The sequence below is a fragment of the Lepeophtheirus salmonis genome, unplaced genomic scaffold (genome assembly GCF_016086655.4).
Source record: "Lepeophtheirus salmonis unplaced genomic scaffold, UVic_Lsal_1.4 unplaced_contig_1422_pilon, whole genome shotgun sequence".
In the NCBI taxonomy this organism is placed as follows: Eukaryota; Metazoa; Arthropoda; class Copepoda; order Siphonostomatoida; family Caligidae; genus Lepeophtheirus; species Lepeophtheirus salmonis.
The window spans coordinates 5,264-22,024 of NW_027290876.1; the positions used below are offsets into that span (position 1 = coordinate 5,264).

At 32.5% G+C, this 16,761-nt stretch overlaps 1 protein-coding gene and 3 long non-coding RNA genes across 4 annotated transcripts; 2 read left to right on the plus strand and 2 right to left on the minus strand.

Moving 5' to 3' along the window:
* The first annotated feature begins 2,683 nt into the window (after positions 1-2,683).
* Positions 2,684-5,722, plus strand: LOC121130943 (phospholipase A and acyltransferase 4). Its single transcript, XM_040726566.2, is given in 3 exon segments — positions 2,684-2,818; positions 4,757-5,268; positions 5,270-5,722. Coding segments are annotated over 3 exon segments (579 nt in total). The 5' UTR covers positions 2,684-2,793; the 3' UTR covers positions 5,312-5,722.
* A 1,258-nt stretch (positions 5,723-6,980) lies between these two features.
* Positions 6,981-8,148, minus strand: LOC121130946 (uncharacterized). The gene is made up of 2 exons (XR_005868877.2): positions 7,915-8,148; positions 6,981-7,869 (listed from the first exon to the last, which is right to left on the minus strand). It is a non-coding gene; the product is annotated as an uncharacterized lncRNA (long non-coding RNA).
* A 22-nt stretch (positions 8,149-8,170) lies between these two features.
* On the minus strand, positions 8,171-8,608 carry LOC121130945 (uncharacterized). Its single transcript, XR_005868876.2, has 3 exons — positions 8,459-8,608; positions 8,362-8,399; positions 8,171-8,296 (listed from the first exon to the last, which is right to left on the minus strand). It is a non-coding gene; the product is annotated as an uncharacterized lncRNA (long non-coding RNA).
* A 1,150-nt stretch (positions 8,609-9,758) lies between these two features.
* LOC121130947 (uncharacterized) lies at positions 9,759-12,494 on the plus strand. Its single transcript, XR_005868878.2, has 2 exons — positions 9,759-10,394; positions 10,645-12,494. It is a non-coding gene; the product is annotated as an uncharacterized lncRNA (long non-coding RNA).
* The last annotated feature ends 4,267 nt before the right edge of the window (positions 12,495-16,761 follow it).

Here is a 16,761-nt window from a genome sequence, read left to right on the forward strand (position 1 = left end):
TTGTATAATAAACGTATGGGAAGGGATTTTCATATAACTCCTTAAAATACGGTAATATAGAGTAATGAATATCAAATATAAATATTTAAATAGGTGAATTATATATAAGTTTTAAAATAATAAATCAACATAAACAATTTTATTAAAAATTATTCTTAATTTAGGTTTGTAATGATATTTTAAGATCTTGGCTCTGAATCCAAACATTTGAATTATGAGACTCCAAATCCATTTGACTAATTGTACAAATATACCTACTGACTTTATGAATGAATCACATAAGTATTGAAAGATCAATCGAAGAATAATATTTCACATTAACTAGTTATTTGAATGAAATTTACTGCATGAACCTAAACTGAAGTTGTACTTTATTTTTGAAGGACAAATTCATCAGTTAAAACAATTGATTCAATAATTTAGTTCAGTAAAAATAATATAATACCCTGAATACAGAAATTAAATGCACATTTATTTGCTGCAATATCATAGATACCATTATAATATTAAATACAATAATTTTTGGATTTAGAGACATACAATGAATTCAAGATACATTGAACAATTTGTTCACTCTTCTATTTGCTCCAGGATCGTTTTCTATTTTCTTGCACATTAACAGAGGAACTTTTAACTATGAAATTAGACTTTTTTCTAAGCTATGATTTCAACTAATTAAAAAATCATCTTATAATTTTACTACTACACATATAACTTAAAAACAAGTTTCTATTGTATATATTAGTCTTCCTCTACCCTTATGGATGGTGAAGAGCAAAATTCACAAATTTATACGAGACAATAGAAGAACTCAATTCTTCAATTTTCGAAATCCTCTCTTTTGGTTCCACATTATTTTCTTTCTACCTTTCAAAAAAGCTATGGTGTTATGAATTACATTAGCAATCTTAACCTAATTTGACCTCACAATATACACAAGCTTTGACACTGGTAGCTTCTTATGATTTAGATAAGGATAGAAAGTAAGTTCTTGCTCTAAAAACAACCATAATAGGATATTTGACAAATTACTGAGTTAATTTGTGGAGTGAAACACGTCTATTTGTTAATTTAATAATTCCAATGATTTACTGTCAGAAGATGCCAAATTAGTATTTCACCTTGAGCAAGATTAAGGAGTTTGTTTCGGGTACAAATATTGATGGAACTACATATATCTTTTTTACTAATACTTGAATACTAGTGGGTGTCTAATCATTTCGACATATATCTTTCACCCATAGGTTCCAAAGATTTCCGAATGTCGTTTCCACTCCTGCAACTTACGACATAGCATGAATCAGAGTAGGGAAAAAGTCCTTATACTACAAGTCCACGTCGAATCTCAAGTCATGTCCAAGTTCTTGTATATTTTCATCGAATCCTATCAAGTCTTTTAACTTAACTCATATTTAAAATTTTAATTTGAATGTTATCACTATCAGATAAAACCAGCTAGATCTAGGTGAAAATCGTCTGGTATGGCAGATTGGTTGTCGAGTACATTGATAAAGAGAAGGTAAAACAGGTCTGGGACTATATAAAGGGGGACTTACAACTTCTTTTTGAGTCACAAGACCTATAGACGCGAGTGGGTGCGACTTTGAATTCCATTACTCAGCAGTCAGCCGAAGGAGGGAGGGGAGATAAGTGAGGAGTTGGAAAGACATTTCATTCGTAGTCATTTGGATGGATCTGCATCCTTCCTGTTCCTAGGAATATCCAATTCACACGTCTTCTGATACTCTCTTCAAAGGATGTCAACTCTTAAGGCGAGATCCTTTGAACAAGTGTTTCACTCGGTCAGTTGATCTTGTACCCTTTAATGGAAGGATCGTTGATTGTGCAAGTGCCTCTTCATGTAAGGTCTGTGATAATGACTTCTGATCTATACATGAATTTCTCCTGATCTTCTACGGAATCATCGTATACTTTTACATATAAGAATTAAGGAATTCCATAAAACGGCAGAAATACCCAGTGAGGAATAGAGGGAGAGAGAGTTCTCTTCCTCCATCCACAGCTCCTTTTTTGAAATTCTTCAAGGTCAACTCTGCTTCGTCTCCTACTCTAAGAAAACTATTTCATTAATAAGAGTTATTCAGTGCCCTTGATGTATTGTATATAATCCAGAAATCACTCATCGCAATCAGATTTATATCAATTCCATTTATAAGTTGGATTTTGTTATATACGGTCTTTACGGATAATTATATAGCCTGGCCACTTCAATATCACGCCTGATTTCTTTATTACTACCGAGTCTCTTTTGTCATTGGACAACAAATGCAAGATTATTCTAGACATGTAAAGATAATGTGTCTCGATATTTTGGTGTACAACAAAGCATATTCCTTTCTTATAATATGTATAAATAGTTATTTGGAACCGGAGAGTTCCACAAAAAGAAATAATTCCTTAATTATTTAGCCAGTGAGGAACAAAGGGTTATCTTTTCTCATCCACAGCTCCTTCGTTGTAACTCTTGAAGCCTGTTCCTTCCAAATTTGACTTTTCTTCGTCTCTTATTCCAATAAAAATATTTCATTGTTAAGAATACTTTAGTTTTATAAGTCAATCTTAGACTCTCAATGAATATGCACCCTTTTTTCTCAATAATTTGGTCTGCAATACATATTATATATTGCTGTTATCTGCGTAAATAAATTTTGTGTATTGTTGAGTGCTAAATGATTATGTGATAACAAACCAGAAGTGACCTTTTAACTTATGTAGACTTATATTGGAAAAGTTTCCCTGAGATTTCGATCCTCGCCAAAAAGTTTCAACAGCATGAGATTTCTTATTTATCAAAAAGGTTCGCAATCTTTAATTTTGAAAAACTTAATGATTGAAGAGGCTATGTATCCAGATATTTAAAACAATAGATTGACTTGAGATTCTTCCATACTAAAATTATAATTAAAAAAACTGAAAATAATTATATGTATTTGGAACAATGTTTACAAATAATATGTTGCTGTTATTTTCACAATATGTTTATTATTTGATTTTTATTTAATATTCAATTTTCTAGTATAAATTCATTTCTTTATTTATTAAAAATATATACATAAAGTAACATAATGATATATGTTCTCTTAATTAAAGCAAATGTATTGAAAAATGTTCATAAATGACTTAATAGAATATCCCTTCAATGCTATGATAATACTATTCATACTTGTTTCATTTTCTTCCTCTTCTTTTATACCTATTAAGGTATAGTATGAAAATAAGATGCAAGTCGACCTATATATAGTCCCAGCCCATGTATAGTCAATAGATAGTGAGTTTTAATACTATCTGGAGGAGTACAAGCTCCAATCACCCAATCTCTTATAGTGAAAACATCATACTTGACGATAAATTCTATGAACTCCTATAAACGTTGTATAACTATTATAATATAATGCTATATATAATATTTGTCGTAATTATAATTTTATATCAACATCACGTGGTATTTTAAGAAACTCTTCAATTTTGGGATAATATTTGAACTCCCAAAAATGATGGACTGACAGAATGTACATAATTCAAAAACGAAGTAAATATTTGTGCAAGGGTTTTCTAAAGTAATTTAAAAAAAAACTATTAAATTAATTATTTAAACTAATGAATTTTCCTTTCAAAAATAAGATTGCAAGATTATGTAGTAAGTTGCGTTAAAATGATATGAAATATTATATCCTCCACTGATCTTTAAATAATCATGTAATTAATTCATAACAATGATTATGCATTCATGTGTAAGTTGTCAAACAGAAACATCTACATTCTTTATACAATCTGTATCGATTTCCCATATCTCCAATTCATTAGTTAAAATGAATCAACATAATGTAATTTTAAGTAATTACATATAATTGAGCCGTGAGTTAGTAAAGTTGCATGTTTAATTTACACACTGAGTTAGAAATATTATTATATAGAATTATAAATATTTGCCCATTAATGTTGAATTGATAATGTAATTAATTCATTGGGATGATCAAAATTCTTATGTTTGGTGCTGAAATGGAATCAATTCGAAACATCACGTCAGACTATATCAATTTCCTATACTCCATTCATGAGCTTAAAAGGATCCAAATAATGTAATTGCTAGTCTTTAAGTACATTATTCCATAAATAGGAATTATGACTGATGAGTGAGCCAGAATCAGTAGAGTTAGATTGATTAGGAGATAGAGAATATGTATACTTATTTATGATTTGGAGTCGCAAATTTTAAAGTTACTCCAGATTCGGAGCCCAGATCTTTAAATATTATAAATCCAACCTCAAAGAAACTATTTAAATTTAAATAATCAGTCCCTAAAATAATAAATCAATACAAACAATTCTATTAAAACTACACACATCCAAGAATAAATTATTCTTAATTTATAGTTTGGAATAATATTTCGCATAAATTAATTATTAATCTTGTATAAACACAAACTGAAGTTGATACTTTATTTTAAAGGAGAAATTCAACAGTTTAAATACTTAACTTAATCATTTTTTGAACCTTTTCAAAGTGGAATTTATCATCAAAATTTATATTTTTCACCACAACAGGTTGCGTGATTGGAGCTTGTCCTCCTCCATTAATAAATTAATAAATAATAGTAATTGTTTCTGTAGAGTGTAGACGTCTTCAGTAGAATACACTAAGCAAGGACTACTTTCTTCTAGTATTACTTGCTTAGAGGTACATTAAGATTTGTGTAGTTATTCAATAGTCGTGAATCGTGATCTTTTATTCTAGATATCTATATCACTATGTCTCTATTTTCGGATTATTGGGACATTAGAGATGGGATGGAGAAAATCAATAGGGGAAGAAGGGGAAAATATATGACTACTGACGATTGGGATGAGTTTATTCGAAGTGTTCAAATTGGTGATTGCATAGAAATTCAAAGGAAGCACATCAACCATTGGTGCATATTTGTTGGTCCACATTTTTATTCAAAAGAAAATAAATGTGATAAGAAATGGTATGATAAGAAGATACAACAGGTCGTGCACATCAATGGAAATTCTCGTTTTGGCTCTGCGTCCTACTCTCCGTCCTCCAATGGAAAATCTAACATAGCACAAATTGACTTTTTTATAGATGTGGTAAAAGACTCCAAATTTCGTATAAATAACGATGTTGATTTGATGGAAGAACCTAGACCTATTGATAATATACTAACTGTCCTTGGTAATGAAATGATTGAAGCGAACAGCAGTTACAATTTTTTTATGTACAATTGTGAGCATTTTGTAAAATTCGTCAGAAATAATATTAGAAGCTGTGGGCAGATTGAAACAGTAATTTCAGTAGTAGGAACTATAGTCAAAACATGCTTAGCTGTTGTACCAATATTCCTAAGAAAATAATAACTTAAAATAATACAATGGTCGATTTGATAATAGGTCGATTTTTGGTGGATCAAGGGGCAAAGTAGAATTATCTTCCCAATTGCCAGTATCATTTGTCGTAGTCTTTAGGTCATTTTTTAATGGAGTATTGGTGAAGTAGAACTATAAAATCATACTCTACAAAATTCAAGAAAAACTATATAGACAATAGGAACGGGTCTATAGGACAATAAGGCATAGTTCTACTTTGCTCCACCAAAAGTCATCGCCCTTTTTATTTTTTACGTATTTTTTTTTCAAATTTTTATTAAAATTGCTCATCTTTAATAACATATTAAATATAAATAAACAACAAATATTAACATATTATGTATATTTTAAATTAAAGCTCTCTAATATCTTCAAATATTTCAATTACGAATCAGGAATACCGTGAGGGTGAAATAGGTGTATTTTAGTTTTCAGTTCATACACAGGGTTGGGCAGCAAAATGTGGGCTGTTAATTAATGTCAATTTTCTCATTCTCAGGAAGGTTTTAGTGATAATTTTTTGACATACTGACAAACAAACGATAATACAGATTTAGTCATCATGGCTCATGGGTGAGCAAAAAGCCAAGAGGCAGTGTATCTCAGATCTCCTAGGTGCTACAAACATAAAAGGCGCCAAAATAAAATTGTCATAATTACCGTTATAGGTTTTCCTATTATTTACAAAAAAAAATTACATATCCACTTTTTCTATGACTAATTACTCTGCGAATTTTGATTGTTTTTTTTCAACTAACTATTCTTTATAAACCGAACTATAACTCTGTGTAATTTTTGTTTTAATTTTTTTGTAATAACTAATTTATCAATGGCTACTAATACTTTTTTTCCCGGTTACATCTCTGTTAAAAAAAAAATGAGTTTAAATACTTTTAAAATTTGTCTTTAAAGAAAGTTAATTTTCTCCCACTTCAGGATATCTCCGGTAAAATACGGTTATGATCCGATAAACTTTAGAACTATGTCTATCAAATAATTTTTTTTTTTAAATTGATCGACTGAGATAGACATTATTGGACTCAGAGAGGTTGAACGTTAGCGTTAAGTTAGTTGCACAACTTTTAATTCAAAACAAGTATTTATGATGGAGGAGACCCGAAGGAACGCCATCATCGAATTGGCTTGTAGTATCCAAAGAGAACAGTCTACGACGTCTACAACCACTACAAGGAGGAGAGGCATATAAAAAAAAACCATAAGTCCAAGAGGGATAAAAAACGCACTTCCAGATTCCTCATTGGCCTGAAACGGTCCGTGAAGGCATTTTCGGAGACTCCGATTAACGTTCTTGCAAAAAAGAGCTAAGTAAGCCGTACTAAAGTATCCATGGAAATAAACAATGACCTGAGGATGAAGTCGTACGACTTCTACAAAATACGTATCCTTACGGACAAAATGAAGGCCACCCGGGCTGCGTACGGAAGAAAATTGCGGAATAATTTTTTTGACAGAAATATGTATTGATTGATAATCTTTGAATCTCGATTATAATATTGAGCAAGGAATAATAGACTATTATAACGCAAGGTGGCTATTATAAGATGTGTCGATAAGAATCTTGCTACTCAGTCTTAATTAGTAATAATTCGTATATAATTTATTCTTATCTAAAATATTTTATGTTTACTTATTATTATAATGCAAATTTGAAACAAATTACACAAAAATAATGGGTCATTGTAGTGTCTGAGGATGCAATAATAGAACTGAGTCAAATTTCCAAAAGCTTCAAGTAAACGTTCACTTTTTTAAATTTCCCATTTCCAAAAATCCAAAAGAAGTCGTAAGAAAAAAAAAGGGTATCAAATCTTAAATATCTTCCAAATTGGAAACCTACTGATCATTCTGATTGTGAAAATCATTTTGAATCATAATTCCCTTTCCATAATTGTTCAAGCAAAAAGTATATGAATAATGACGCAAATAAAAAGTAGAAACAATACAGTACTTGACTTATTCAAGAGAGATCAGGAAAGGATTCTCCAAAATGCTTGAAATAAAAATACCCCAGTGGACAAAGTATGTCAATTTTGACCAAGATATTTTTTTTGGCTAATAATGACATTAGCCTTCGATGCGCTACTTTGCTTAATGCTTGGGAAGATTAAATCTGTTACAGAAGTAATCATCATAGTTCCATATATTGGATCAAGGAGGAATTGAATAACAATGAAGTGTATTAAGTTATCATCACCCTCTTACATAGACTATTAGAATCCTCAGACTTGGAACCAGCTCAATTATTAAAGCTCGCTTTTATCATGGAGCAGATGGCGCTACTCTTCAAGAGCCCGAACGCTAGGAGATACTTACTATGTCTTCTCTCTGTTGGTGTCCTGCGGCAAAACGTGAGCACATCCCTCTATAATCAAATATATAGTTGGAATCTTCTTACAATTCCTTTTCCCAAGCATCTCAGAGCTCTGTCAAGTGTATTGACTATTGTAGAGACAGGATTGCCTGTTTCAACTGTTAAATATCTCGGAGCAAAAATAAAATACATACTTGAATAGCAGAGAACTCAATGTTACTCTCATTATTGATGAGGTGTACTCAGCAGAAAGAGATGAGTTTGTGAGAGGCAAGTGCCTTGGTTGTTAGGATAATCAAATGACCAAAACATATCTCACATTCATGTCAAGCCTGCTGGAGGAAAGTATATGAATGTGGTTGCACTCGTCCCAGTGGCAAAAATGAATGCAGAATTCATATATAATCAATACACTCCCATCCTGAAGACTCTTTATCAAATCAGGTTCATTGATGTTGCTGTATCGGTTGACAACCAACCAGCTAAGACGGATTTCCACACTTAACGCCTTTTTTGGGGTATGCTCCAGACCTCAATACCTCACCCAGACAACAGCACTAGGGAGGGTTATCTCCTCTTCAACATAAAGATAATTATATTTAGTATGCAGTTTCATATGATTTTTATTTTTGAATTCTTACTTATTGTCTATTTGAAGTATCCCTTATTTTAATAGTTCCTATTAAAAAAGTTTTTATTATTACTTATTTCACAGTTTAAATCAGATAAATTACGAACTAAAGTTTATATTATTGAATGCACGGTAGGCCACACTCTGAGTTGCACGTTTTGAAGTCGTCATCCATATAGTAGATACATCCTTGAGCAAGGTTATACCATAACGCGTGTGCGACTGATGTTTGACTTCCCCCACGCTTTTAATATTGACGTCATAGTAATATGAGTGGTTGTGTGTTTTGTCAAAATCTGTTTTCATTTCCTAGCAGTCGGTACGATACATTAAATTGTAGCAATAGTGACGTCAAATACTATGAGTGGTTACGTGTTTTGTCAAAATCCACCTGTCTTGCCCACCAATCTAAACAATACATCAGATTGATAATTCTAGCAAGCCCGATTACATGTTGGTCTAACATTGACATTGTATTTCTATTAACCTTGGTGTAGACCACAAAAAAAAGGAAAAAAAAGAAGCTATTAAAATTATACAACCGCCCTATGCAGACATAGGAATGTCCTATTTGGAAGTACCAACTATATGAATTATCTTAATTTATATATATTATTTTTAAAAAATGTGTGTAGCGTCAAATGTTTTCTCTTTCTAATTTGTGTCGGTCCAGACCGCGGTCCATATACTTATTCAGTTTAGACCGATGGATAGTCGGTACGCTTTATTCTGTCCAGACCGATCCAACACTAGTAATAGAAGCTGTAATCATTATTATTTCATTTTTGAGGAGGAAACGTAGCAGGATTCATAATCATATAAAAATAAGTAACCTCGGAGTAACATTAACTACTAACTACGTTTTTATTATTTTAATAAGTTTTTAGAAACGTGTAAAGTTGTATCGTGATGAAGTTTGAGATACATCATTGACTATTGATATTAAATCCTGGATCGCTGATAATAGTGGTAAAAATGTATGGAGTTACGAAGATAATACGATATTTTTTGTATGACGTCTTTTTATTATGGAACTACGGTCCTGAAGACTTTCAAAACTAGAACAACACAATAAAAATCGAATTTATGAGAGGAATTTGTTATTGTATACAAGTCAAATAATTAATTATAATTTAGAATAATCGAATTTTAATACTGATATAATCAAGATCCTTATATTCTATAATATTCCCTAAATGTTGTGAATCATCCAAATTTTGTTAAGTTCATAGAAATTTACTTTGGAAAAGTAATTCCCTCTCGCTTCTCCATCACCAAGTCAATGGAGTCTTCAAAGCAAAAAAGTATTATCCAGGATACATAAATATTCAAAGAACAAGAAGGGAAGATCATATTTCTTGCATTGGACGAAACCAAAGGACTAAAGGGAAAGAACGGTTATATATAATATCGTGTTATTGTTGTGACGTAGTAGCCCTTATTCTTCTGTTTTCACTAGGGGGGGGAGACAGCCTGTCAAAACTACCTGCGTGTATGGAGGAACATGTAGCAGCTTCTAATTTTAAGCTAATCAGAATTGAAAAGAGTTTCCACTCTATGCCTAGAGTTCTTTAGACGAAACTACATACACTCCACAGCGATCCATGACTGCAGTGTTGGTTGGTCCTTTAGACGGTTATTTTTGGGTCGTCCTTATATCATTAATTTAGATGATGTTACGAAAGCCGACAATAAAACGATTACAAGTGTCATTGTAAAAAGTATCAGAAACGTTCTTGGCTTCAATTTTAGAGGCGAAAGATTGAAGGTTTTTATTACCGATGAATTATCATATTGAATTAAAGCAGCCGATAAGCCGAAGTGTGTCAAGCTCTGAAGAGAAAAATTGAGACTCATTGTACAAGCCTACACTGGACATGACACTTTTCTAGCCCACCTAAGCAAGTGGAAAGACATAAGCTCAACGTGCAATGTCTGTATGGAAGAACTGTAAAGTTCAATAGATGCCCGCCCTATCTTATGAGAGACATCAAGCAATTAATGAAGAAAACGAAGACTGTCGTATTTTAAAATTTATGAAATGTAAGTAAAATATTATTTTACAAATTTTTAATGTAAACTAGATTTTAGAATCTACCGTAGTAGCACAAATTCCCCGTTGTGTGGTAGTGTTCGTTGCCTTATATTTGTAAAATTTTATTTTATGTATTTATGGGAAGCAGTAATAAATATTTAATAAACTTAACTACTTAACTTTAATTTAGAACTTTTGGGGGTAAACCAGTTATCTTCATAGTAAATCTCTATGTTTGATTTGATTATCATATTCTAGACGTGAACTTCCGTCTGACGGAACTTTTTTGGTACCTTTATGTCCGACATGCCACTGAAAACCCTTTCTGAATCAAAGTTAACAACAGGAGTGTTTTTATATTTATAAAACTCGGTATCCTGATTAATGGTTTCAGGTGGCCATTCTCTCAATTTGATGTATCCCTATTCTTTTTCTATTCCCTCCTGACATTTATTTTTGGAATGCTCAAGATAAATATATTGGCATAGATTTTCAACGATAGGTACACTTGGGAGTAGTAGCCATCTCAATTTCAAGGATTTAATGGTTACCTGGATTGAATTCAAATTTTGTTGAATAAACATCATTTCTGACAAAAGTGGATCATTCTTCAAATATCTTTTTCTTTTAGATTGCATATTTACTTTCATCCATAATATTAATATACTCTTTGACTGAATTGATGTGGTTGGCGTAATAGTCAATTGTTTTGTATCACCTGAATTATAAAAAAAAAAAATATTCACTTCAGAGATGATAGTGCTTGTATTATAGAAGTAAAATTTATATTCTGTTCAGACTATAAGCATAATAACTGATATGCAACATAATTGGAAAATGTTGTTTAAGGTTTTTGGCTGCTTCAATGCAATACCCTGCTTCATTGGTAATGAAAACCCTCACTATTTTGTCTCTGAAATCGAAGGCAAGAACGTTGTTCAACTTATTGTAGCAACACATGTAATCATTCAACCTTTCAAATTAATGAGATAAAGACGACTAAAAAAATGAACATAATAAGGAACAACCACCACTGGAGTCATGGATCGCCGTCGAGTCAGTAGTTTCTTCTAATTCTATAAATATATCATTATCCTCAAATGTTTAATGGATCTTGGATAACACTTCTTTACTTCAAGACTCCATTTACTTCGTAATGGAGAAGCGAGTGTAAATAACTATTCCACTGCAAATTCTGTGAACGTAACAAAATTTGGAAATTCTCAAAATGGCATGGAATATCGTAGGATACGAGTATCTTAGTTATATAACTAGTAAAATTGGAAATGTCATATTTTGATTATTTATGCGCCTATTCATGTAATTCTAGAAACATGGAAGACTCGTGCTTTTTTTGTTCTTCCACTTTGAGGGTTAAATTTTCCTTCTTCTCTTTTACAGAATTGAAGTAGACAGACTATTATTCTTCTTCTCCTACTGTCTACTTGTTTCCCTCTGTTTATTGTTAATTATCAGTGATGTGTGTGTGTCTTTAAACCTGAGGATCCTTGTTCTCCAGGACCACTGGCTTCTATGTTGTTCTAGAGGACATTACATTATAGAAAATGATTATTATTCGATACCAAAGGGGCTCTGTAGCCGTTTCCTTGGTTGACAGTCGAACTCTCACAGCTCAAACGAGCCACTTCGTTTAATGGACGGAGTCGAACTCTCAAAGAGCAAGTAACGAACTAACGTTAGGAGGAGAATAGGATTTTATCCCATGGGCTTTCTGTAAACGCTTCGTTGGATGGATGGAGTCTAACTATCACAAAACATCAATCCAACAGACGTGAGTCCACCGAAGGAGGCTTAGAGTCGATCCCTGAAAAAATCGGGATCCCATCCCACGACCATTAGTTGCTTCCTTGTTGGAAGGACTTGGTCAGGATTCCACGAATGAAGCATCAAACCTACTTGAGACCCATAGAATGCTGAGATCCCATACCCACGACTATCTGTTGCCACTTCTGGGAAGGACGGGATACTCTTTATACACGCTTTTGTTGGAATGTATATCAATTAACCACGTATAGCTCGTAAATAATGTATAAACATTTTTTGTTGATCTGAGAGAAATTTATTAAATATAAGAAGATAAATTATTATTCTTGAATTTTATTAGTGATTGGAAGATAGCTTAACAATTTTTCTAATTTTATTACAATTTTTTTGGGTGTGTGTAGCTGATCTTTTCATATTAATGCCACTATTAAGATTTTTACTATAATTTTTTGTCATAATATTAAGTAATTGAATCAAACAATGATAAAATAAACTTTGTAATGAATGATTAGAAGAACAATTATAGCATAAATAGTTCTCAAAGTCATTAACAAGTTCACAACATAGAGTAGAAAATAATTTTCCTAAATTTTGGCATTGAAAAAATTGAGGCCTTGATTTTTTATTTCTTATTATAATTTTATCCATCAAAAATACTTTGGTGATCATATTAAAACAAAAGTCTGTTGGAGAATAGAGACCTCCTCTATTTATTTGCTCCAAGGGTTGATGTTTAGAGTCTTCGAGACCAGATTCACTGAAAATAACCAAGGGGAAATCTTTTGAAGATACAAGAAAGTCAAAACAATCATTACATTTCAGTCTTGAAGTTTGTGACCGTGTAATATAGCCAGAAATTAAATAAAGAAGAGCTTTGTCACTTCTTTCAAGTTCATAAGCTATCTCGTTTTCCTTGATTTAATCCAAAATTGTTGTTTTGAACTTGTTTATGTACACATCTTGAATTTGAGATCCACTTGAATGAATGTTCTTTATTTCTCGCATTTTAAGCCCATCAAATTTAGCAAGTGACAGTATTCTAATTTTTTTCCCAGCATCAAGTATTTGTCTTACTAAAATATAATAGTTTGCTCCAGAGAGCTGACGGAATCAGCTGAATCTGGATTCTATAAAATCACTTTATACTTGACCGAGAAGAACGTATTTAAAGTCCCAGTCCATAAATAGATGTTGAGCAAGCATTATGGCTGCACTTGTAGTTTGCTTCAAGGCTGTAAAGATTTCCATTGTAAGTCCCATTTACTGATTATTTGTTTCTTCCTGCCATAGAATCAACCAAGCATTGAACTTCGAAAGATATTCAAAATTATCGTGTCCTTAGCTGAGGGGTTCCTTTGAAGTATCTCTTTTTCGAACTCCCGCAGAAGGCGTCTTACAATTGATATTCCCATACTTACAACGGAGTCAAAGTTTTAGTAACTTTCCATGCAGGATACGTTGAGGAGTAATACTGAAGAGCTGCAACTGTGCTTTCGTGAAAAATGTTGTCGGCCAGTAAAACGTTGTTTTTTTCAATAGGAGTTGGATACACCGCTTTTGACATTAACTTGTGTGCAATTTTGACATTTTTATGCTTTTCCATTTCGTATAAGTCAACTGATGTGTTGAAAATTTGGAGATGAGAGGTCAATATCATCGAAATTAGGGCATCTCAATATTTTTCTCCTTTGGAAACAGATATACAAGTTTTTGAAATTATGAGTACAATCAAAGAGAAGAAAGGGAGGTGAATCTGGAGTTGCTGGATTTGGTATTTGTGGTTTCCAGGATCCATTACAAAAATGCTTGAGGTAACATTTCCTGTAAGGAGTAGCATTGTCCATAGAAACAGCTATTACATTATACCCAATATTCAAAAGCTCTCAGTTTATCTGTATGTGCAAATTGTTTAAAGAAGATTGATCATATGAACAAGTCATAAAGTGTTTCGGAATTGATAACCATAGGATAAAGTGCAACGGTATCCCGATAATCTTCCTCCAAAAATTCCACTCTTTGTGCAGTAAAAACTTCATCGACCAAAAGCACAACTATTTTCTCATTATCAGACAGTGGCTCTTGTAGATAAGTAGTGTTTAGATGAAGAAGATAGTACAGCATTCATAGTGAAAGTCGATGAGAGTTTTTTACAAGTGGTTTGGTGATGGCAAAGTTATCCCATCAGTGTACATCTGCTTATAAAGTACAAGACTTGTATTGCGCCAAATGAGAGAAGTTGCTAAATAGGTAGGAGAAAAGCGTCTGAGGTTAGGATTGAATTTTAGAAGGACGAGTTGTTCAGAGATGAACATTATTTTCTTTCGTAGCTGAGAGTTGATGTCCAATGACGAACTTTGAAGAAGCATATTCACATCATTAACTGAATTAGAAATTATTTCTTGAATTGATGGAGAGACTATAGATTTCATATAGGCCAGTATATTTTGAAGCTTGTTTAAGGAAGCAATCGTTTTTTTATCGTTCTATGCTGAATCATTTAAGGATTCATTCTGATATTTTTGTTAAAAATTGAGAATGTAAGATCCATTTCAATGCTCATAGTGAATTTTATTTCAAGGAATACTTTGGATGAACCTTCCAAGCAGTAAAGTTGAATGTAGTCCTCTGTTCTATTTGAAAATATATTTTCTGGAAGTTGTTCAATGACCAATTTGAAACATAAGTCCTCAAAATGGTCTACAATATCTATTTTTAATAACTTTTCTTCTGCTTGGATAAGGCATACATTTTCAGCAGATTGCCTTGCTGATGATGAAGCTTTCGTTGTTGTTTTTCCGTAGATAAATATTTTGAAAGATTAGGAAAATTTTTTTAAATTTCCCATTTCCAAAAATCCAAAAGAAGTCGTAAGAAAAAAAAGGGTATCAAATCTTAAATATCTTCCAAATTGGAAACCTACTGATCATTCTGATTGTGAAAATCATTTTGAATCATAATTCCCTTTCCATAATTGTTCAAGCAAAAAGTATATGAATAATGACGCAAATAAAAGTAGAAACAATACAGTACTTGACTTATTCACGAGAGATCAGGAAAGGATTCTCCAAAATGCTTGAAATAAAAATACCCTAGTGGACAAAGTATGTCAATTTTGACCAAGATATTTTTGGCTAATAATGACATTAGCCTTCGATGCGCATACTTGGCTTAATGCTTGGGAAGATTAAATCTGTTACAAAGTAATCAACATAGTTGCATATATTGGATCAAGGAGGAATTGAAGAACAATGAAGTGTATTAAGTTATCATCACCCTCTTACATAGACTATTAGAATCCTCAGACTTGGAACCAGCTCAATTATTAAAGCTCGCTTTTATCATGGAGCAGATGACGCTACTCTTCAAGAGCCCGAACGCTAGGAGATACTTACTAGGTCTTCTCTCTGTTGGTTTCCTGCGGCAAAACGTGAGCACAGCCCTCTATAATCAAATATATAGTTGGAATCTTCTTACAATTCCTTTTCCCAAGCATCTCAGAGCTCTGTCAAGTGTATTGACTATTGTAGAGACAGGATTGCCTGTTTCAACTGTTAAATATCCCGGAGCAAAATAAAATACATACTTGAATAGTAGAGAACTCAATGTTACTCTCATTATTGATGAGGTGTACTCAGCAGAAAGAGATGAGTTTGTGAGAGGCAAGTGCCTTGGTTGTTAGGATAATCAAATGACCAAAACATATCTCACATTCATGTCAAGCCTGCTGGAGGAAAGTATATGAATGTGGTTGCACTCGTCCCAGTGGCAAAAATGAATGCAGAATTCATATATAATCAATACACTCCCATCCTGAAGACTCTTTTATCAAATCAGGTTCATTGATGTTGCTGTATCGGTTGACAACCACCCAGAAAGACGGATTTCCACATTAACGCCTTTTTTGGGGTATGCTCCAGACCTCAATACCTCACCCAGACAACAGCACTAGGGAGGGTTATCTCCTCTTCAACATAAAGATAATTATATTTAGTATGCAGTTTCATATGATTTTTATTTTGAATTCTTACTTATGGTCTAAAGTATCCTTATTTTAATAGTTCTATTAAAAAAAGTTTTTTTATTACTTATTTCACAGTTTAAATCAGATAAATTACGAACTAAAGTTTATATTATTGAATGCACGGTAGGCCACACTCTGAGTTGCACGTTTTGGATAGTCGTCATCCATATAGTAGATACATCCTTGAACAGGTTATTACCAAAATTTCGTGTTGCGTTGATGTTTGATAGCTTTTAATATTGACGTCATAGTAATAAAGTGGTTGTGTGTTTTGTCAAAATCTGTTTTCATTTCCTAGCAGTCGGTACGATACATTAAATTGTAGCAATAGTGACGTCAAATACTATGAGTGGTTACGTGTTTTGTCAAAATCCACCTGTCTTGCCCTCCCAATCTAAACAATACATCAGATTGATAATTCTAGCAAGCCCGATTACATGTTGGTCTAACATTGACATTGTATTTCTATTAACCTTGGTTAGACCACAAATTAATAGAAAAAGGTGAGCTTTAAAATTATACAACCGCCCTATGCAGACATAGGAATGTCCTATTTGGAAGTACCAACT